Raw genomic sequence first — 21,958 nt, 5'->3', positions numbered from 1 at the left:
TGTAAATTAAAGTCTCAGCTTGGATGATGAGAACAACAACAACAACAACCCAGCATTGCAGAGAGTGCTGTAAATCAAGACACTGGTGTCCTCTTCTAGGAACTGGTTTAGCCTAGAGATAGGGCACTGCAGAACATTAAAACAGTCTCATCTGGTTTCAGGGGTTTTGAGATGGAGGCTTTTTGGGTTGTCCACTAGTCACCAAACCCTAGAATTTATTCACTCCCCAAATTCCTGCCTAGATAATCTCCCAAGCCACATATCATGCATGGACACCTTCCATCCCGCGGGGTAAGCCAAACTATATGTTAAGTCAAACACACTTTTTCAAAAGTGTGCTCAACACTGTCACTTCTATTTTGAAAGTAAAGGAGCCTCAGGATCCTGTGCCAATTTCTGTTGAAACTTCCCTCCAGATGCTGTTTGCCCCCAAAGATGCAGTGCGCAGTAAACACCACTTTTGCAGGCAAGTAGCAGCCAGGGGATACGTGCTTGTGTACACATGTGCATACGTCCCTTGATTTATCTAAGCACATGACAGCAGCCGTATGTGCGAACGGGCTGCATCGAAAAGCATTGCATTTGAGGCAACGTGGGGGTTCTATCTGTGGTATATCGGCAATGGTCTTTAACCCTGAAATAAATTAAAGATAGGATATAATATACCATCAGATCCACTGGTAATTCTATTTTGTTAGATTAAGAGTTTGGTACATTGAAATGCTTGTGCAGCTCTCTGGGGTTTTGGGAAGGAGTTTTTCCAGCCCTACCTGGAGATGCTGGGGATCGAACCTGGGGCCTCCTGCAACCAAAGCAGATGCTCTACCTCCAAGCTACAGCCCCTAATCACTTGATGAGTGGATTAATAGGTTATAGGATATGGTATATATGATCAAATTAACTAACATAGTTGGAGTTACAGAAGGGAAACAACAGGCAAATAAGTTTGTAGAAACATGAAATCTGATCATCTCCTTTTAGAATAATACAGTCCAGGATAATATTGATCCATATATATTGCTTGCTATGATGTAATCCTTAAATATTATATTTATAAAGTTTATATCTATTTGATTTACTTGCATAATATTACTGTTGTAGGTATATTCTTACAGTATTGAGTATATTTTATATTTTGATATATATTTATATTGATATTTTTGATATGTGTTTATTTTGATATATATTTTACAGCTTGTTTGGATTTGCAGAATAATTTTGATAGACAGTTTACTGGAATTATTTGTAATTTATTTAAAATAAAATATCTGCAATGGTCCATTGAGATGTTTCAGTCGACCCTTGATGTTGCAGTCATCAAGTGGTGGTGCATGTGTGAACAATCCCTTCATCAGCCTCTCCCTCTTCTTTCCCAAGCACCAGGAGAGTGTGCTTCCCATCTTCACCTACTTGTGTTTGTCCCCAGGATCCTGACACCAAAAACCTCCAGCCACAACATGCCCCAAAGATGGAGAATGTATAAAAATCCTTCGTAAAAGGACTCCAACTATTATTTTCCTCTCTCAATGTTTTATTTCGCACCCTGCATTGCTGTCCCATAAACTCAGTTGACATGAACTACGAGGGCAGAGATTGTGAGAGACTTTTAATTTGGGTTCAGCTAGTTCTTCAGCCCCGAGCTATCGATTTCCTACAAAGATGTATCGGAGCAGTCTTGGCCCATCTGACAGGTGGCACCCGGGCGTTTTGCTTACTCCTGGCATGTGGAAATATAATGTTTTATTAAGTGTCAGATCAGAGCAAGTGGGAAAGGAGAGGGAGGGAAATCAATTGGCTCCTTTATATTTTGATCCCAAAGACAGGAACGATGACACACACTTAATTTTGATTGCAAAAGGTCAGAGTGATTAATAACCCAGACAACAGCAAGCAGCTAGTTGACAGGGAGATCTCGTTGATAAAGGGAAGCGTGGAGCTTGACGCCTTCATATAAATTTATATTTGCATTAATTCCCAGAGATTCATAGCCTCCTCCATTCTTTTGGGCCAAACAGCTCTCGGGTACAAGACCATTAAATTTCTGCTGCCTTGTGCACAATATGGGTTTCATCGTATTATTTACACGTTCCCTCAGAACCCACCAAATCAGCAGCTCAAATTTCCATGTTCCTTTCCTACAGATTTCTTGTAATTACCAAATCCCCCTGCACTGTGATAGAGGGGGGCAACCCTGGATTGTAGATCCTAAAAAAGGATACTGTAGAGCTGGGAAAAGTGCAGAAAAGGGCAACTAAAATGATCAAGGGGCTGGAGCATCTCCCTTGTGAGAGAAGGTTACAACAGCTGGGATTGTTTAGCTTGGAAAAAAGGAGGGTCAGGGGAGACATGATAGAGGTCTGCAGAATTATGCCTGGTGTGGAGGAAGTGGATAGGGAGACATTTTTATCCCTCTCACATAATATTAGAACCCAATGCGGTCATCCCATGAAGCTGATGGGGGGGGGGGGAGATTCAGGAAAGAGAAAAGGAAGGACTTCTTCATACAGCACATAGTTAAACTATGGAATTCGCTACCACAGGATATAGTGATGGCCACCAACTTGGATGACTTTAAAAGGGTGTTTGGCAAATTCATGTAGGAAAAGGCTATCTGTGGCTACTAGTCCTGATGGGTATATGCTACCTCCAGTATCAGAGATAGCATGCCTCTGTATACCAGTTGCTGGGGAACATGGGCAGGAGGGTGCTTTTGCACTCGTGCCCTGCTTGTGGGTTTCCTGTGGGCAGCTGGTTGGCCACTGTGTGAACAGAATGCTGGACTAGATGGACCCTGGGTCTGATCCAGCAGGGCTCTTCTTACGTTCTTATCATGGTGGAAGGCAAGCTATAAAGGGGATTGCAGGTGGTACCATGGAAGCATTGTTGCATGTACTGTTGTTGTTGTTGTTCGGTTGTTAAGTCGTGTCCGACTCTTCGTGACCCCATGGACCGTAGCACACCAGGCCTTCCTGTCCTCCGCTCTCTCCCGGAGTGTGCTCAAGTTCATATTCATTGCCTCGGTGATGCTATCTAGCCATCTCATCCTCTGCCATCCCCTTCTCCTTTTGCCTTCAATCTTTCCCAGCATCAGGGTCTTTTCCAGAGAGTTTTCTCTTGGTATTAGGTGGCCAAAATATTTGAGCTTCAGCTTCAGTATCTGTCCTTCCAATGAGCACTCAGGGTTGATTTCCTTTAGGATTGACTGATTGGACCTCCTTGCAGTCCAGGGGACTCGTAAGAGTCTTCTCCAGCACCACAGTTCGAAAGTATCAATTCTTCGGCGCTCAGACTTCCTTATAGTCCAGCTCTCACAGCCATACATTGCTACTGGGAAAACCATAGCTTTGATTATGCGGACCTTTGTTGGCAAGGTGATGTCTCTGCTTCTTACTATGCTGTCTAGGTTTGCAGCCATTAATGCTACTTGATAGTAAAGGTTCCAAGGGCAAAAGAGTAACACCGGGTCTTTTTGAGACAGCAGCAGTGGCATTTTGGATACTGAAAAGAAGGTGAAAAAGAAGCAGGCCAGACTGGACCACAGGTTGGGAAAGGGAGTGATCTTTCTTCAGAAGGTGGGGCTAGGTGTGGAAAAGGGCAGCCATTGGCATGCCTGCAGGCTCTGGGAAAAGGATGGGTACAGAACGCATTCCCTGCCCCCACCTTGCAGCCCAGCCCAACTGGCTTTCAGGATGCATTTTAAGACCCAGTGGTTTAGTGGTAATTCTGAAATGTAGGTACCATGACTCCAAGAAGAGTCCAAAATGCAAGCCACTGTATTGATCCCTATCCACAAAATGGTTCTAGCAGTTCTCATCTCCACCAAGAGCAGGACTTTTGTAAAGCAAATGGACATTAAATGCCAGATGGGACAATAAGGCAGCTTCTTCCATTCTGCCCTTCAGGAAGTGAAATTCTCCCTGAAGTCTTAGAAGGTTGAGCCCTTCTTCCATGTCATTCTGGCACTAGTACCACCCTCACCTCCTCCTTGCTTAGTCAGACAGTTGCCTCTGTTCCCCTGAAATAAAGAGTGACTTGAGGAAGTTACAGATTCTCACAGCTCAATTAAAGCACAAATCTCACAGAGACCTGAAGTCCAGTTATGCAGTGTCAGTACTCTGGCCATTGCAAGACAAAAACTGGCCATGAGATGGAAGTTTCTCCATTTTGGAGGTCTTCTCACACTTTTCAAGGGCCAAGGTTAAGCAGACGAAATAGCCGGGTGTTTTACCACCTGAACTGCTTATAGCTGTTTTCAGTTGGATCTTAAATCATGATTGGCGGGATGTTGTATTTATCATGTGCCACCTATTCTGAGCATCCAGGGTAGGGTGTTGAGTCAACAAACATGGACAGAATAAATCCTGAGCCTGGGGAAGCTGGGGGCGAAAACAGACTTTACTTTAAATCAGTGTCTAGCAGCTACATCCCTGTTTCATTTTTACTCTAGAGGAAGCTCAGGGGGTGGGGGCAATCCAGATCTTGAAAGCTGCCCTATCCCCCTGCGAGGTTCCCAATCTGGAATGGTGGCCCTGCACCTACTCTAGAGGGGGGGAAATGTGGGGGTGGGGAGAGATGTTGCTCCTAGACACAGATTTAAAGTAATGGCTGTTTTAGCCCTGAGACACATTTCAGGGCTTACTGACACAGGCTGAACATCAGTTCCTGGAGCACAGGGGAATCTGTTGCTTTTTAAGAATGCTCCCACATCCCAGCAACATCTAGATACATATTTCAAACTGTCAGCTTTAAAGATAATGACAATGTCTGTGGTGCAAATGTAATATTTGCGGTTTCTCCGATAGGTGTTTACTCTTCCCAAGCAGCTTATGAAACAGGCTGCTGCTATCAGTCTTCATCTCTGTGTGATGAGGCCAACAATCTGCAGGTTGGGTTCATTCTGCAGTGTGTATAGGACTTAATCTATCTGTACCCAGCACTCATCAGGATGAAGGCTAGGAAGCAGGAACCCCAGGTCTGCAGAACAGAAAGAAATAATGGTATTTATTTAAATATTTCTACCCTGCCTTTCAGTGAATATATGAAATTCCCAAGGTGGTTTGCAGAAAGATAGACCACAAAATATAAAATAAAAACCTGTAAATCACAACAATACAATAATAAAAGAGCAAAAACAGCATAAAATAAGATAAAGCAGGAATGAAGTCCAGTAACGTAAAAACTTCCAAACCTGACACAAAACTGACTTGCTGGTTAATTACAAAGAATAGCCTGACACCTAGAAGTAAAGCTGCTATTCCACAACTGGGGCACCACCACAGAAAAAGCCCTGCACCTCAATCGCCACCGGCCTCCCTCTTGGAGATGGGGGCAGCTGGAGAAGGGCTCCACAGATGATCTCAGCACATGGGCAGATGAATATGAATAAAGGAATCTTCACTAAACATATACAGAGTGCCTGCTCCTCAACTAGGGTGCCACCACAACCAGCTCACACCCATTTCAGATCCAGAGAAAGGTCTTCTGGGATAGAGGATGTGATTCCCTCACAGGGCAGAACCCAATTCATCTCCAGGGTTAGAAATCAAGCACCATCTGAAAGGTGCCCCATTAGCTTGGCGGCCAACACTGTACCACCCAGAGGTGGTCCTTTAATGACCCAGGTGGGGTAGAAGGTTTTGAGCATCACTAATGGGAAACACCAAGATCTGAGCCATGGGACGCAATCCACTGGGAAGTTCTCCTATGCAAGCTGCACTGAAATGAGCAAGAGCTGCACAAGACACTTGTTTTCCCCCAGTCCCTGGCACCTGTAGTATTCCAGAAAAACCCTGTTCCCTGATACCATCACAATGGACAGTCAATCTGATTAGAGAGCTCTTTGCTGAGTTATATGGTTTCCTAATCCATCTCAATGGCTCCCATGATTTCCCATGCTGCATCACTAAGCTAGAACTCAAATGTTAATTTGCGGGTTTTGCACACACATAATTACACTGTCTCTTTGGACACCACCACCAGCAGTTTCCTTGGCAATACCAAAGCCACCCACCCACTCTCCCCTTCTCTGCTAACTGAGTAGCAATGTAATTCCCCAACAAAAGAGACACTAGTAAAATCCAATACTCCCATTTCACTGTATCCTTCAAAAACCCTCCACTTCACATTCAACTTGGCGACTGATATGGGACAGGGCGGGGTGGTGGAATTGGACATCCATCCCACTTCCTTTACTTTCCTCAGTGTACCAGGTACAAGATTCTGCCTGCTAGAAAGACCAAGCTGAATTAAGAAAAGAGGTTGGTCACCTTCACAAAAACTTCATCATCCCTCTTTCCTGTTTGCTAAGCAAGCGCTCAAAACCAATATTGGCAACTTCTTCAGAATAGAATTCTGGCTGATTTTTAGAGTCATTGCTTATGGCCCTTTGAGGCATCCACATCTGTTTTCAGAGGATCCCATGCTGCAGCCATATCCAGCAGCCATGCAGACTGCAGCACTGTCATGGGAAGAAGCCACTTTATTTAGCCAACCCACATGGTTCTGAAATATAGATACCAACCTACCAAAAGAGCAGCCTTCGCCAACATCGTGCCCTCCAGATGTTTCAGACCCCCAACTCCCATCAGACCCAGCCAGCATGTTGAATAGTCAGGGGTTCTGGGAGTTGTAGTCCACAACATCTGGAGGACACCAAGTTAGGTCAGCCTGAGCTCCCTGGAAGAAAGATGCATAAATAAACAACTCTCCTCTAAAATTGGGTTCCATGATGTATGATTTATTAAGGAAAGCCATAAACCAGCCTTCCAGATATGTTGGACTACAACTCCCGCAATCCTCAGCCAGCATGGCCATTGTGGGAGGACTGTAGGAGTTGTAGTCCAAAACATCTGGAGGCCAGCAGGCTAGGGAAGGTTGCACCAGAGCAAGTGATCACCACCATCACCCTTAAACTGGTTCTGATCCAATCTTGGGCCCTTGGGATAATGACAGCCCACCTGGTGACCCCTGTTCTTTGAATTTGGGCTTTAGTCCCATTAGCGCGAGGCACTACCTGTTGCCCATTCAGTTTTGCACCGAGCCCCTTGTGAACAATGCCATTAGTAAGTGCAGTATAGCCAATGTGGTGTAGAGGGCGAGAGTGTCAGACGAGGAACCAAGAGAGCTGGGTTCAAATCCTTACCCAGCCATGAGGCTTCTTGTGTTACCTTGAGCCAGTTACCATCTCTCAGCCTAAACTACCTCACAGAGATGTTGTGGAGATAAAATATGCAGGGGAGGATGACTACATGTGCCTCCCTAATGCCCTGGGGGAAAGGTGGGATAAAAAGTAATGCAAAGGTTAAAAAATGTAATAGTACTAACCATTTAGTACTTTGTATTATTCAAAGCAGTTTACCTGTGTTATCTTGTTCTAATTTCTACAACAACCCAGATGGGGGAATAGCTCACCTAAGACCACCCAGCACAGCCTTCCCCAACCTGGCATTCCCCAGATGAGTTAGACTACAACTCCTATAACCTACTGGCCATGCTGGCTGGGAATTATGGGAGTTGTAGTCCAACACATCTGGAGGGCACCCGAATGGGGAAGGCTAACATAGTAAGTGCACAGCAGAGGTGAGATCTCAGCAGGCCTTCCTGAATGATAGATCAGTCTCTTCACCACAACACTAAACCAGCTTTCGGTTCTCCCGTCATCAAATGCAATTTGCTTGATCACCACATCTTCTGTCTCACCCACAAGTTGTCCCAAGAGATAGCTGCTTCTAGCTGGCATTCCAGAGCTTCCAAATCTATACATGAACATAGTGAGACTCACAGAGTATTTGCTAAATTTCATTTGCTATGGAGATAGAGGGGGTGGAACAAGGACAGATTAAGCTATATCCTAAGTGCATTGTGTCAACGCTGTGGGTTGCAGGTGAAGGGCATCGAGTGAGAGCTTTTAAACTAACGTGCATTAAAAATAAAAAGACACACTGTGGGTGGATGGCTCAGAAATAGAAAAGAAAGTCTCTCCCAGGTGCTTTGGGAGCAAAAAGGTGAAGCAAGTGGGCCTGGAGAAGACATCCAGAATGGCAGGTGTGAAATGGAAACCATTCAGTGGGGGTGTTACCAAAGGGGGAGAGCGAAAACACCGAGTCCCTGAAAAACACTATTTTGGGTGCCCAGCTCTGAGAGAAGCAGTGCGAGGTAGAGCTGTGCTGGAATACAGACAACTGTGTTAAGTTAAACAAGTATTAACCAGCCATCAGAACACCCTAAGAGAATCATATCAAGGCACAAGACCTTGTCAGCAGATCCAAGTGCCAATTACGTGCACTTAGCCCAGGGTCATCCCATGAAGTGGATTGGTGGGAGATTGAGGAAAGAGAAAAGGATGCACTTCTTCACACAGCGCGCATGGTTAAACTATGGAATTCGCCACCACAAGATGCAGTGATAGCCAACTTGGATGATTTTAAAAGGGTGTTCGGCAAATTCCTGGAGGAGGAGGCTATCAATGGCTACTAGTCCTGATGGGTATATGCTACCTCCAGTATCAGAGATAGCATGCCTCTGTATACCAGTTGTTGGGGAACATGGGCAGGAGGGTGCTATTGCACTCATGTCCTGCTTGTGGGTTTCCTGTGGGCAGCTGGTTGGCCACTGTGTGAACAGAATGCTGGACTAGATGGACCCTTGGTCTGATCCAGCAGGGCTCTTCCTGTGTTCTTATGTTCACTTAGTAACCCCAGCAACATGGTTTAAATGCAGGACCTTCCACTCCATCCACAGCACTAACACCTACATTTTGACTAATGTTGCATACATATTTTGCATAAAACGTCCATCTTCACTGGGCAGTCTGAGCTGTGTTTGAGGAAAAGAGGGAATGAATATAAAACTGATATACAGTGATGGGGGGGCAGAGGTGGCAGAGGTGGCTGTGTAGGAGCAGACATCCTTAGAATGATAAATTCTGATGCATTTAATTTATTGTTTCCTTTTTTCTATAATTTGCTGTGCTGCTCTCCAATCCCATAAAGTTCTCAGACCAGCTTATATGGTATCAAAAAGATAAACAATCATAAAACAATAAAAACACAGTTGGGCAGCACAACACAAAGCCAGCATAAAACCACAATAAAATGTAAGTCTAAAAGGCCTGGAAAACTAAAAAAAAAAAAAAGGGAGGGGTTACCTGGTGCCTAAAAGATGTCAAAGGCAGTGCCATGTAAACCTTCTTATGGAGAGAATTCCAAAGCCACCCTCAAACTCACAGGTCCCCCCACTAACTCTGGAGGGTGCGGGGAGCTGAAGACGAGCTTCCAAGGATGATTGTAATGCACAGGTAGGTTGATGTGGGAGAAGGCAGCTTTTAAGGTGCCCTGATCCCAAGCTAGAATGGAATTAGCAAGCCTCTATGGAGGTGGAAGATAGGAATTTATTCAAAAATTGTGACTGTCAACCTGGGCCAAAACAGAGTTTAAGGACATAATCTTATGCGTGTTTAGACAGAAAAAATAAATTCCTACAACTCCCAGCATTCTGCTAGGAATTATACGACTTTTTTTCTTTCTAAACATGCATAGGATTGCATCCTAGGTTTCTTTTCACATGGTAAAAGCTAAGAGAAGCACTTTGTAACAGTGAGTGTTCTGATGTAGCAATGTAAAGAGTGATGTAAAGAATGTTAACTGTCCCTCCAGAGCAAGACAAAGTATAATCATCTAGTGGAACTAGAAGCTGTCATTCCATGATTCTTTCGCACAATGCAGCCTCTGAGACTGCAGTCTATAAAGGGAGATCAGCATGGAGGGGATTCTTCATCCTTTTTCATCAGCAGGGGTGTGCTCAGGGCATATTCATGGTGAAAACTGAGTCCACGTCTGTATCTGTTTTAGTGTGAGGCAGGAGTGATTCAGTGGGGGCAATTTTCAATGGGCAAATGCCTCTGATCTGCTTACAGTTCCACGCGAAATTCCAGGGAAGTGATTACTTACAGAAGTTTAGGCTCTTTCAGTAAAATGATATCAACTAGCCTTAAAAGTGCAACAGAAGCCTTTTCTTTAAATAGACTTTACAAAGCTACCTCTTCTGCAGGTCTAGAGCAGAGTCAGAGTGAGGGGGTGACTCAGGTCCCTTGTGAGAGCTGGCCAGGAACATCATCCACAGCAACTCTTTTTCCAGACAGGTTAAAATCCATGCCAGGGTTTTCAGCAGTGGCAGCTACCATAAAGCTGGGTGCATTGCAACATTCTCCACTCTTTATCCCATGAGGTATGGGCTGCACCAGCTATTTGTGGTGTGATTGTGGCATAACCTGTGATAAACACCAGGATATTCTGTGCCCACCTATTCTTTGATTTAGAGATGCATTATTCCATCTTTGCATGATGACGCTCCTTGCTACTGACCCAGTCGTACGGAGGGTCTCCATGTCATAGCTACATGTTCCAGGCAGAGTTGGCATGGAGAATCTACACACAATGAAGCACATGGCAAGCTGCATGGGGTATTATGAATGCCCACCCGGAGCACTGCCACATGAAAACGTTTTCAGTTACTTTCCTGTGGGGAATCTGTTTGAATTGGCCCTGAAAGTGTGCGTGTGTGAGTGTGTGTGTGTGTGTGTGTGTGAGAGAGAGAGAGAGAGAGAGAATGAATGAATGAATGAATGAATGAATGATTGAGGGGAAGGAACTAAATCTTGGTAAAATATATATTTCAGTGTGGTTTTTAAAAGTAGCTTTCAGAACTCTGTTTCTAAAGTTCTTAAGCACAACATTTTCCCAGGAGGTTCCCTTTTGTCATAATCTGAATCCTCCTTTGTGATGAAGAATAGAGTGACTGTACGAGAACATAAGAAGAGCCCTGCAAGACCAGACCTCAGATCCATCTCCTTCAGTATCCTGTTTCCAACTCTGGCCACCAGATGCTTTTGGGGAAAGACCATAAGCACAGCATGATGGATACATCTCCCACACATTGTGAGCCCTCCGGCACCTGGGATTCACAGGCACACTGGCTCTGAAGATGGAAGTTCTATTTAACTATTATGGCTAATACCCACTGATAGACTTCTCCTCCTCCATGAACTTGCCTAATCCCATTATGTGAACTAGTTATTCTAATATTTTAAACAGCACAGACATGAACTTTTGGGTGGGAATTAGAGTTCCCACATTTCAAACTCTTACATGTACATCTACCACTGAAAACATTCATTTTGAAACTGTCCTGGATATCTACGTTATGCAGAGTATTTGTCACTGCTTCCTTTCTCATTGGATCTGAAGCCACAAAAACATTATGGCTAAAGTCGGTTCCTGGATCCTAGAAACAACTCTAGTTAGAAGCAGATTCAGTTTGGGAAGAAGACAACTTTGCTGCTCTCTTGTGGAAAAAAGTGTACATTGATAAAGCTGCAAGATGGGACCCAAAGCCCTGGGCTCAAATCCAGCAAGCTGTGATTCTTGCACAGAAAAAGGCTATGTGTTGTGTACTACATTTGCAAGAGGTTGGGGGCACAAATCCTCTGAATCCAATCTAGGGATCAGCAGCAAAATGTGTGTGTGTGTGTGTGTGTGTGTGTGTGAGAGAGAGAGAGAGAGAGAGAGAGAGAGAGAGAGAAGTTCCCTCTCTGCATTCTCCCCTATTGAAAAAGTAAGCAGAGTCCAGACACCTCTGTCCCTCTTCCTGCCAACCCTATTTTGAGGGAGGGACGGGGGGGGGGGGAGGGGAGAGCCATGAGCGACATAGTATTCAGAGATGTATGGGAGGGGCACTGGTGTACACTGAGCTCAATAAAATAAGCCAGAACTCCTTATTTATCCTTCTCTGCAATTTAGATTAACAAAAGGCATTCTGTCTTATAACCCGATTCTGTTTAGACTTAGGTGTTCTCAAGCCCTCTGCTTTCAGTGAGTTTGGGCACACTTTGGATAGGATCAGGTGGCCCGTTACCACCACCAACCATGCAGTCCACTTCATCCACAAAACTCTCCCATTGCAAAGAGGTAATCGCATAAAAACATTACTCACTAGGTTCTCCTGAAATTTCACTTTTGAAAACTAACATTGGCATGGTCTACATTTTATGTTTTCAGGTCACTGCTAATCAAATTCAGTAAATAAAAATGCTTTAATTTAAAATGATTTAATTTAAAATGCACTTTCCTTTGGCAGCAGCATGGCAGGAGGAGGAGAAGCCACTCCCCACAGTGCTGCCTGTTTGGGATTCCTTCTGGACCATGGGGCCCAGACCTGCACCTTGTTGTCCAGCCTTAGCAGCACGGTGGCCATGATTACATCTTGTAGTAGCAACTTCCACAGCTTATTTAGGCATTAATAATATATTTTAGACCTTCAATGAGCATAACCTTAAACTTGTGAGTCGTTGGTATTTAACTCCTGGTAAATTAAGTTATATTAATAGGGATGCCCCCAGATAAATGCTGGCACTGTGGCAAATACAGAGGCTCCTATATTTTTATGTGGTGGCATTGCCCTCGAATGTTCGAGCTTTGACGCAAAGTGTTTGCTGAGATAGAGATAATTACCAACCAATTACTAGAACTACCTCCCTCTTTGGGTCTTTTATCTCTGTTTATGGATACTAACAAATCGCTATTGCATAAACACCTGATCAGTTTTTGTTGTTTAGCAGCAAGATTAAAGCACAGAACAAAAGAAATCAAAATGTCTTGTCCATTCTACAATGGAGGGATAAACTATGGTCAATTGCACTCATAGAAAAACTTACGTTATATGTGCATTCTTTAGGGAATGATGAGGGACACAAGGAAGACTTCTGTGTAATTTGGCATCCATTTATTTCCCATGCTAATAGGAATACTAACGAATTCAATATACCAATATCTCATGTACATCTATGGAAAGATTTGGTATATTGACAATGATTTTCATCTATATAACTCTGTTATGGAAGCCTGAGAAGAATAAGGGTATGAGCTTTATAAAGGAAGGCTTGTCCATTTCCTGGAGGTATTGTGTGGGTATAGTTTGATAACTTTTTATTGTCCATTTGTTGATGTCTTTGTGTGTGTGTGTGGGGGGGTTCTATAATAAATTTTATTTAAAAATAATATTTTTTAGAATCTCTATTAGGCAGAGAAGCCAAGACACAGAGATGAGGAGTGATCAGTATCGAAAATTGAGCAAAGCAGGAAGGGTATTGAGTAGGAAGGAATCAAGCAGTAGTGGAGGTACAGGAAAAATTAACTATAGCCTGATCCTATACACGTTCACCTGAAAGTGAGCTCTGCTGAGTTCTATAGGGCTTAATCCCAAGTGAGTGTGTTTAGGATTGTCTTACAGCCTGATCCTATTTACAGTTAGGCAAACTTAGGGTGCAATCCTATGCATGTTTAGTCAGAAAAAAGTCCTACAACTCCTAGCATTCCCCAGCCAGCATGGCTGGCTGGAGCATGCTGGGAGTTGTAGGACTTTTTTTCTATCTTAACATGCATAGGATTGCATCCTTAATTGAGTTTATTTCAAGAAAAAAGGTCTGCACAGATTCAGGCTGTTAGGCTACAAACCCATCTACACTTACCTGAGAGTAGGCCCTACTGAACACAGCACTACTTATTCCTGAATAAAGATGCATAGGATCAGGCTGTTAGAGGGTTCAGGAAAGTTTTGCTAAAGAACTGGGTTAATGCTTGAAGGAAAAAAGAAGAGGTGATATTTGTAAGCCTAGAGAACAACGTATTTGGTGCCTATTGACTAGAAAAAAAAAACAGCCTAGCCTGCTCTTGTGCCTTGAAAAGCAATGTGATGTGCAGAAATTAGCAGGTGATGTTTATGATGTAGGGTTTATAATTATGAGCTGCTAATCTCTTCAGTTAAAGGCACAGCTATGATGGCTGGCTGAAAAGCTGGCAACACTGAAACATAAGGCAGGGATTACAAAGCAAAGGAGTTAATAGCAAAGAAGTTTGTTCTGAACAGTGAAAGCAAGAATGGCTGGAAAATGTTGTAGGTGTAAGGTCTAGATTCTAGACTCCAGAAACTTACAAAGAGTCTGAGCCCAAGAAAAAGGGTAGCATGAGCACAGCCACAGGAAAACAAAACATGAAAGGCCACGTTTGCTTTGTGGGATCTGGAGCAACTGAAAAAGGCCACACTGTTAGAAGCAAGCTATCTGGTAGATGAGCCTCAGGTTTGGAGGAGAGAGAAAAACACACAAAAAGGCTATTCTCACAGACAACAAAAGTATTACACCAGAGAAATACCTACCTCGTATACAAAACAGGATTGCCAGACACATCCTTGTCTGAGGGTGTCCCTTTTCCCAGAACATCAACACGCTACAGCATATTTTATTTTTTACAGGAATGGTAGACCCCTAGAATGTCAAAAAAGAGAAACAGAGGTGTCTCTCAGGCCTGCCAGCTCCTGACCTAGTTATTAATTTATGATATGTACATCCCGCCCTTCGTCCAGGGAGCTCAGAACAGTGTACGGTCCTAATCCTAACCCACACCCAGTGAATCCTCACAACAACCCTGTGGAGTAGATTAGGCTGATTGAGAGAAAGTGACTGTCCCAAGGTCACTGAGTCAGCTTCATGGCTGAGTGGGGATTTGAATCTGGGTCTTCCTAGTCTAACACTGTAACCACTCCACCTTGCAGGGTTGTTGCAAGGGTAAAATGGGGGGAGGGCTGGAATCTCCATGCACGCTGCCCTGAGCTCCTTGGGGAAAAAATATGTATATAAATAACCAACTCTCCTCTAAAGTGATGTTCATGTTGTATGATTTATTAAGGAAAGCCATAAACCAGCATTTCCCAACGTGGTGCCCTCCAGATGTGTTGGACTACAACTCCCACAGTCCTCAGCCAACATGCTGGCTGAGGATTGTGGAAGTTGTAGTTCAACACATCTGGAGGACCTGCCATTAACAAATACATAAGTCAGCCCTCCCCAACCTGGTGCTGTCCAGGGTGTTGCACTACAACTCCCAGCATCCCCCACCAACATGGCCTGCAGGGGATGCTGGGAACTGTAGTCGAACACCTCTGGACAGCGCCAGGTTGGGGAAGGCGGACATAGGTAAATAAATATACTTAATTCCCCTCGTGCCTTTTCCCGTCCACCCATCCAATAAGCCCCTCACAGCCCTCCATTACCTCATTCTGACCCCCTCATTTCCCCCTCCCCATTTTCTCCCTGAGGGGCTCCCAGTCCCACTCCCACCCACCCCTCTCCCCCTTCATTCCGCCCACCCCCGCGGTGAGGCCTACAGGCTCCAGAACGCGGCCCTTCGGAACAATGGGTTGCCAAGGCGACCGGCGAGGCCTGGCCACAGCCCCGAGCCTGGCCCTGGCCCTGGCCCAGGCGGAGGGGGGTGGCGGGCGAGCGGCTGCCCCGGGACCAACCATGCTAAGCCACAGGTAACTCCGGGGGGTGGGAGAAGAGAGGCAGCAGGGGAGGAAATGAGGGGTGCAGCTCACCCGCCCCCCCTTTCTCAGCCAATGCAGAAGTAGCTATTTGGGAGGAAAGAGGGATGGAAAATAGTTGCTCCCTGAGATGCGGGGGGGGGGGTAACGCGGGGAAGGGGGCGAGCCTCACTGGGACCCCGGGGAGGGCAAGACTTGGATGAGGGGGGCGTCAGGGGTGTAACCCAAAAGACCCTTGCAGAAAGGTGCTCACTTCTGACAGCCTCACAGTAGGGGACGTCAGGTGAAGAAAAATCCCTTGTAATCCAGGTGACAAGAAAGATGGGTGTCAAGGGAGTTGGGGGGCATGAGGTGGGGGTACCCTCCAACCTTGAGTACAGCAGGCTTAGAGGAAGCAGCAGGAGCCCCTGGACTGAGGGATGGGTAGAGATGGTGGGAGTGGGTTGGGGAGGATCAGGTCTAGGAGCCAGTTCACACAGTCATGTGCTGCTGTATTCACACAAACACCAACCATTGCTTGCATAGAGACATAGGCCATGTGAACGGTGCATGCGTATGTGTCTGTGCATGTGCGTGTACACCTGCATGTCCGTACAGTGAGTTTGCTGTGTTTTGCACATTCGCAGCTGTTCCAAGAAGCTCAGGTTGGCTGCCAAGCGACCCGTGCCCAGCCGCTGATTTACGCGGTACTTTCTTGCCCACAACGATGGGCTGACCGTGGATAGCTAAGGAAGGTCATGCAGATAAATGTGGAAGGACCAATTTGTACACAGCAGGCTTCAGTGGTCAAAAAAAAATGTGCAAAATGGCATTAGGAACTCCCTGGTTAAATGCTCATTGATAAACCAGCAGATTTTCAGTTTTTACACCTGACACACTGGGTGTTTCAGTGGATCACAAACTGGTGAGGTTGTGAGCCTCTTTAGAGGTCCTCCTCCCCAAGTATTATTTATTATTTCATCTAAACTATTTTTATGCTGATCCTCAACCATAAACAGGTCCCTGGAGTGGCTTGCAGTCAATCAGTAAAATAAGACAGTCCCTGCCCACAGGCTTACAATCTAAAAAGACATGACACACAAGCAAAAGGCGATGGTGAGGGAAAAGGAAAAAATTAAGTAGATTTTCAGCAGGGCTGGTAGAGAGGACTTGCTTCACCTCTTATTTCCTGGGTGGCAGGGCCAGGCAGTGTAACTGGAAGGATGTTCCCTCAGCCTGCTCCTGTCTTGAAGAAGTTGTGGAAGAAGATTGAAAAATGTGAATGCACCCTGACTTAAAGACCCCAAACCAAATCAGAGGCAAATACAACATCAAACTTGTAAAATGGTTTTGGGGGGATCCTCAAACCACCTAGTTTATGATCCCTTGGTTTTGGCAGCTCTATATTATTAGTTATTTATATTTAGCATGAAGCATCCTTTGCATAAATATACCTGTTAAGGTAGGTAATGCTAAATAAGCTTTGGGCTTCTTAGCTGTTGTGACTGAGGGAATGAGCTCCTCTGTTCTCTATTCAGATTTAACCCCTGATCTGTAATATGAGATTGTAATTCTGGCCTACCTTAGAGGGTTGTTGTAACGATTACTGTGATAATATATGTAAATCACTCTGAATTCTCTAAAGCATTCTGTAAATGGTAAGTATTATTACAACTGCAATCCTAAACACGCTTACTAGGGAATAAACCCAATTGCACACAATGGGACTTCACATCCGAGTGAACATGCATAGGATTGTGTTGTAATGTTAATCATTAGAGACCTGTGCATTCATTATTTGATTTTAATTTATTTAGGCTGCTTATATTTTGGGCAGTTAATTAGGTAGGTTTTTGTCATTTAGCATCAATGTATGACTCGTACACGTATAAACAAATTTTGGGGGTAAATACCCAACATATTAGACATGATAATGGAGTTATTTGCACTAGCCTGTTTAAACATAGACATTAGATTACTATCGTAGTTATACACTATCCAGCACTTTTGTCAACCTCCAAAATATCCCACCATTGATTTTTAAAAGGGAATATGTCTCTAGACCTCATGGTTGTGGAGATGAATAAAAAGCTGAAAATACTGAGAATTGAGAGGGCCTGAGAGAGAAATCGAGTGACCAAACAGAGGACCCTTTTCACTCTCCCTTTCGTTGTCTACCTACAGAGACTTCAGTCCTACTCTTCTCCCCTCCCCTAGTATCCCATTCTTCATCCATCTTTTTGCATGGCTTTGCAATTAGGAGAGAATGCCTGATACAGGCTCAGGTAAACTGCTGCTACTGTTGATACAGAATGGGGTTTGCATGTTATGAGTGTTGAGCATGTTTGTGTAATATGCTCATGTTAGTGGCAAACATGCAGACTGTTGCCTTCTGGGTTCTCGTTTTTCAGACCTCCCACACATAAGTAGCATCCATGCCTCAGATACCAATCTGAGTCTGGCACTCTGTGTCTTTCTACTGCCAGGAGAGCAAGAGAAGTGCCAGCTTGTCACTTAGAATAGTAGAATCATAGAATAGTAGGGTTGGAAGGGGCCTACAAGGCCATCGAGTCCAACCCACTGCTCAATGCAGGAATCCAAGTCAGAGCATCCCTGACAGACGGCTGTCCAGCCTCGTCTTGCATGCCTCCAGTGTGGGAGAGCTTCCCTAGGTAATTGGTTCCATTGTCATACTGCTCTAACAGTCAGGAAGTATTTCCTGATGTTCAGCCAGAATCTGGCTTCCTGTCACTTGAGGCCATTATTCCGTGTCCTGCACTCTGGGATGATCGAGAAGAGATCCTGGCCTTTTTCTCTGTGACAATCTTTCAAGTACTTGAATGTAAATCAAAAAGAACTTACTTTCAGACAGGAGTAGCTCATGGTAGGCCCCCTCTTTTCACACTACTACATATTTTCCAAAGGTTGTGCCATGCAACACACACATGAATCCTTCCGTTGTGTTGAGGGTTTTGGTCCTCTCACACTGACACAGGGTTCCTTTCCTTCAGCACCTCTTATGCCCACTGTATTAAAAAACTCAGCTGCTCCATTCATGAGGGCTGCTCTTTGTCCATTGGCTGAGCAGCTCTTTTCCTAAGAGACTCTGCTGGTGGACTGAAGGGACACATTGGCTGAACTGCTCAGATCCTAGAGGCAGGACAGGCAGAAGAGCCTAGGCGAAGAGGGTTGGCCTGAGCAAGTACCTAGGAAACAAGGAGGTACGGGTGAGAGCAGGGGTGGGCAGTGTGGCGCCCACAAACACCAGTGCGCCTCTGGACACCTTTCTTGGTGCCCACCAAGGTGCCCTACCCTTCCCATTTAAAAAACAACAACACCAATTTTCTCACCAACAGCTGGGGGTGCTGAAAAATAAGTTTCTCTTGGTGCTGAAACCTGTGGGTTCAAAAGAGTTGTTTAGTGTGTTGGGGCTGAGACCCTATCTCTGTCTTGAACTCAGTCTTTTGAGCAGGTTACTTGTCCTTTGCCAAGCCACCCAGGACAGGCATTTTGTGGTGGTGCCCAGGACCAAATGGCCAAATGTGCTCATGGCTGAAAAAGGTTGGCTCCCTCTTGGTTAGAAACAGTAGCCAGCCAAGGGAAGGAAGGAGCTAGGAAATTAAGATCCCAACAGGGAATGGTCAAGAAAAATGGAAGGAAGAGGAGGAGGCCAGCAGGAGCAGCTTCAGTGGGGGGAGCTTCAGAGGGTTCAGGAGCTTCAGAGCAGAGGAAGGCTGAAGTTCATGTGTATATAGGCTACAGACCTCTGAGATTCAATATTAATGGACTAAAAGGGAATCACAAATCAATATGACAACGTTGCAACTGACCTGCTTTTCCCTTGGGTCTTTCTTTCATTATTGTTGTTTTCTAGCCCAGGCATGATGAACATTGGAACTATTGACGTCTATTTGAGCAAGTTAGGAACCAACCTCCAAACTGTGGTGTACAGTGATGAGGAGCAGGAGCACGAAGCCTGGAGGATGTACATGGAGAGGAAGAACGTAGTGCTGGAATTCCTGCACTCTGACTTGAGCCTCCACCTGCTCAAACGCCACCACAAGAGGATTGAGCTCCTGAAAAAGTGCTCCTATCACATTGAAATCCTGCCTAAGCACTTGGCACTGGGAGATCAGAACCATCTGATGCTACCCACCACTATGTTCCAACTGATTGACCCCTGGAGGTTCCAGAAGATGAAGAAAGTGGGGACCATCCAAACCAAAATCCAGCTGCTGCTCCTGTCTGACCTGTTGGAAGAGCTGGGGAGAGGTCGGGAGGAGCTGGTCTACTTCCTGGAGACCTACGACATGATGACTTTCCTCTCCAGATGGGACACAGTCAAACAAAGGTTGTCTAGTCTCTCTGAGCAGATGGATTATTTCCTTGCTATGCTGGTACCTGGAAGGTTGTACATCAAGCACCGTCTGGTATCAGATGTGGGAATTACCAAAATCCCACACATCAGGCTAGTCCTTAGCACAAAAATGCCAGTGATGTTTGATCGAAGGGAGTCAGTGGCACATGAGGACTGGGTGAGTCTCAAGTGGTTTGTCACTAGTCAGCAGCCACAGCTCGAACAGTATGAACTCCGTTTTAAGCTGCTGGAGCCCAGAACTCCCCTAGAGCGAGTCCACTGTGGAATCATGCCAGTCACCTCGAACACGTGCGAAATCCACAACCTGCTGTCCGACCGTTTGTACAGGTTCACTGTCAAAAGAGCAGAGACCTACACGCTTGTCTATGAACAGTGGCACGATTCCATCCTGCTTAAAACAAAGCCATACCTTGAGGAAGGAATGGAGAGTGCCATGTCTGAACCCTGACTTTCCCACCATAGCAATTCACAAGGAATGTAAAATAAGTCAGATTAAAAACTTATTTTTAAAGCTTTTGCATCACAGAATGAGATTTTTCTTGTCTTGGATGGAAATTTGACAAATCTTAAGCTATCAAGAGAACCATTGCAGTCAGTAGGCCAAGCAAAACTGGAATTGTGCTTGACCTATTGGCATTGCTTCCTATGAGACTGCCTTGGAAGTTCCCCTCTGATCTAGTGCAAAACATCAATTCAAGTTTTAGATATCAAAATGACTTGGTAGGACATTGGGTTAAGTTAAAAACTGACTTTAAATTCAAAACTGATTTTTTAAAAGTACTGAAATACTTCACAGGAAAATGAGAGGACAGAGGGAGCTATTTGTGTGGCTGTGGAATGTGAACAGGAGACAATTTAATTGACAGTTCACACAATTACTTGATATGTTGGGACAATTGCTATTACTAAATTGGCTTGTTTATGTGAAACAGCAGGATCATTCGTTCTTGCCACATACCTCTTCATAAGGAGAGGCTGACTGAAATGCAGACAAACCTGGAACTGCTTCTTTCTTAATACCTGGTTAATCACATAGAAAACAATGTCTTTGCATGTTAATTAAATATGTGAATTGGTCATAAGCATCAGCCTATGCTACCTACTAAAAGGGACCGCGGTGGCTTAGTGGTTAAGACACTGAACTGCAGACTGGAAGGTCGGCAGGTCAGCAGTTCGAGACCCGAGTGCTGCGTGACGGAGTGAGCTCCCGTCTTCAGTCCCAGCTTCTGCCAACCTAGCAGTTCGAAAGCAAGAAATTGCAAGTAGATAAATAGGTACCGCCTTGGCGGGAAAGGTAACAGCGTTCCGTGCACCTCGGTGTTCAGTCATGCCGGCCACATGACCATGGAAGCGTCTTCGGACAGCGCTGGCTCTTCAGCTTAGAAACGGGGATGAGCACCGCACCCTAGAGTCGGACACGACTGGTTGGGGACACCTTTACCTTTTTACCTTTTTATGCTACCTACTGGTGTAATGCATGTTGTTGTTGTTCAGTCGTTCAGTCGTGTCCGACTCTTCGTGACCCCATGGACCATAGCACGCCAGGCCTTCCTGTCCTGCGCTCTCTCCCGGAGCGTGCTCAAGTTCATATTCATTGCATCCGTGATGCCATCTAGCCATCTCATCCTCTGCCGTCCCCTTCTCCTTTTGCCTTCAGTCTTTCCCAGCATCAGGGTCTTTTCCAGGGAGTTTTCTCTTCGCATTAGGTGGCCAAAATATTGGAGCTTCAGCTTCATTATCTGTCCTTCCAATGAGCACTCAGGGTTGATTTCCTTTAGGATGGACTGATTCGACCTCCTTGCAGTCCAGGGCACTCGTAAGAGTCTTCTCCAGCACAAGGTGGAAAGCTCAACTTAGCTCCATTTGTGGGGGAGGCTAAGAAAGCTCATGATGCCCATGTCTGTTTCTGCTACAGTCGTTTATGCTGCACCGTCTTTGAATTTTCCCACCTTCCTGGAGGAAAGCACTAGATAGCCCCAAACAAGCATCAAGCATCACTTGAGAGATTTCTTTTACGAGTAAAGGTTACAATATTTGGAGCTTTTTAGCTTAGAAAAAGGCGAGTAATGGATGAGACATGATAGAAGTGTATAAAATTATGCATGGTGTGGAGAAAGTGGATCTCTCTCTTATAATCTTACAACCCTGGGTCATCTCATGAAGCTGAACAGTAGGAGGTTCAGTACATAAAAAACGAAGTCTTCACCCAGCATATACTTAAACACTGGA

General features: G+C 45.0%; 1 protein-coding gene across 2 annotated transcripts; it reads left to right on the top strand.

Annotated features, from left to right (window-relative positions):
- The first annotated feature begins 14,999 nt into the window (after window positions 1–14,999).
- Window positions 15,000–20,803, top strand: FNDC11 (fibronectin type III domain containing 11). 2 transcript variants are annotated; one of them, XM_084854500.1, is made up of 2 exons: window positions 15,000–15,025; window positions 19,226–20,803. In XM_084854500.1, exon 2 carries the CDS (start codon window positions 19,233–19,235, stop codon window positions 20,175–20,177), a length of 945 nt encoding a protein of 314 aa, XP_084710626.1. In that variant the 5' UTR covers window positions 15,000–15,025; window positions 19,226–19,232; the 3' UTR covers window positions 20,178–20,803. The 2 variants fall into 2 exon arrangements, with proteins under 2 accessions (XP_084710626.1, XP_084710625.1); XM_084854499.1 differs by lacking the exon at window positions 15,000–15,025 and adding an exon at window positions 15,140–15,366.
- Window positions 20,804–21,958: the final 1,155 nt, after the last annotated feature.

Source organism: Heloderma suspectum, chromosome 4, assembly GCF_057233095.1.
Source record: "Heloderma suspectum isolate Gila_16-S chromosome 4, 16-S_ref, whole genome shotgun sequence".
NCBI lineage: Eukaryota > Metazoa > Chordata > Lepidosauria > Squamata > Helodermatidae > Heloderma > Heloderma suspectum.
The sequence above is the reverse complement of the archived record's forward strand: the minus strand, read 5'-3'. Positions and strand labels throughout refer to the sequence as shown.

Coding starts and splice junctions, on each gene's coding strand:
- FNDC11 (XM_084854499.1), top strand. CDS start 15,245: ATGGGTTGCCAAGGCGACCGGCGAGGCCTGGCCACAGCCCCGAGCCTG. Junction 15,367..19,225: donor CCAACCATGCTAAGCCACAG/GTAACTCCGGGG, acceptor GTTGTTTTCTAG/CCCAGGCATGATGAACATTG.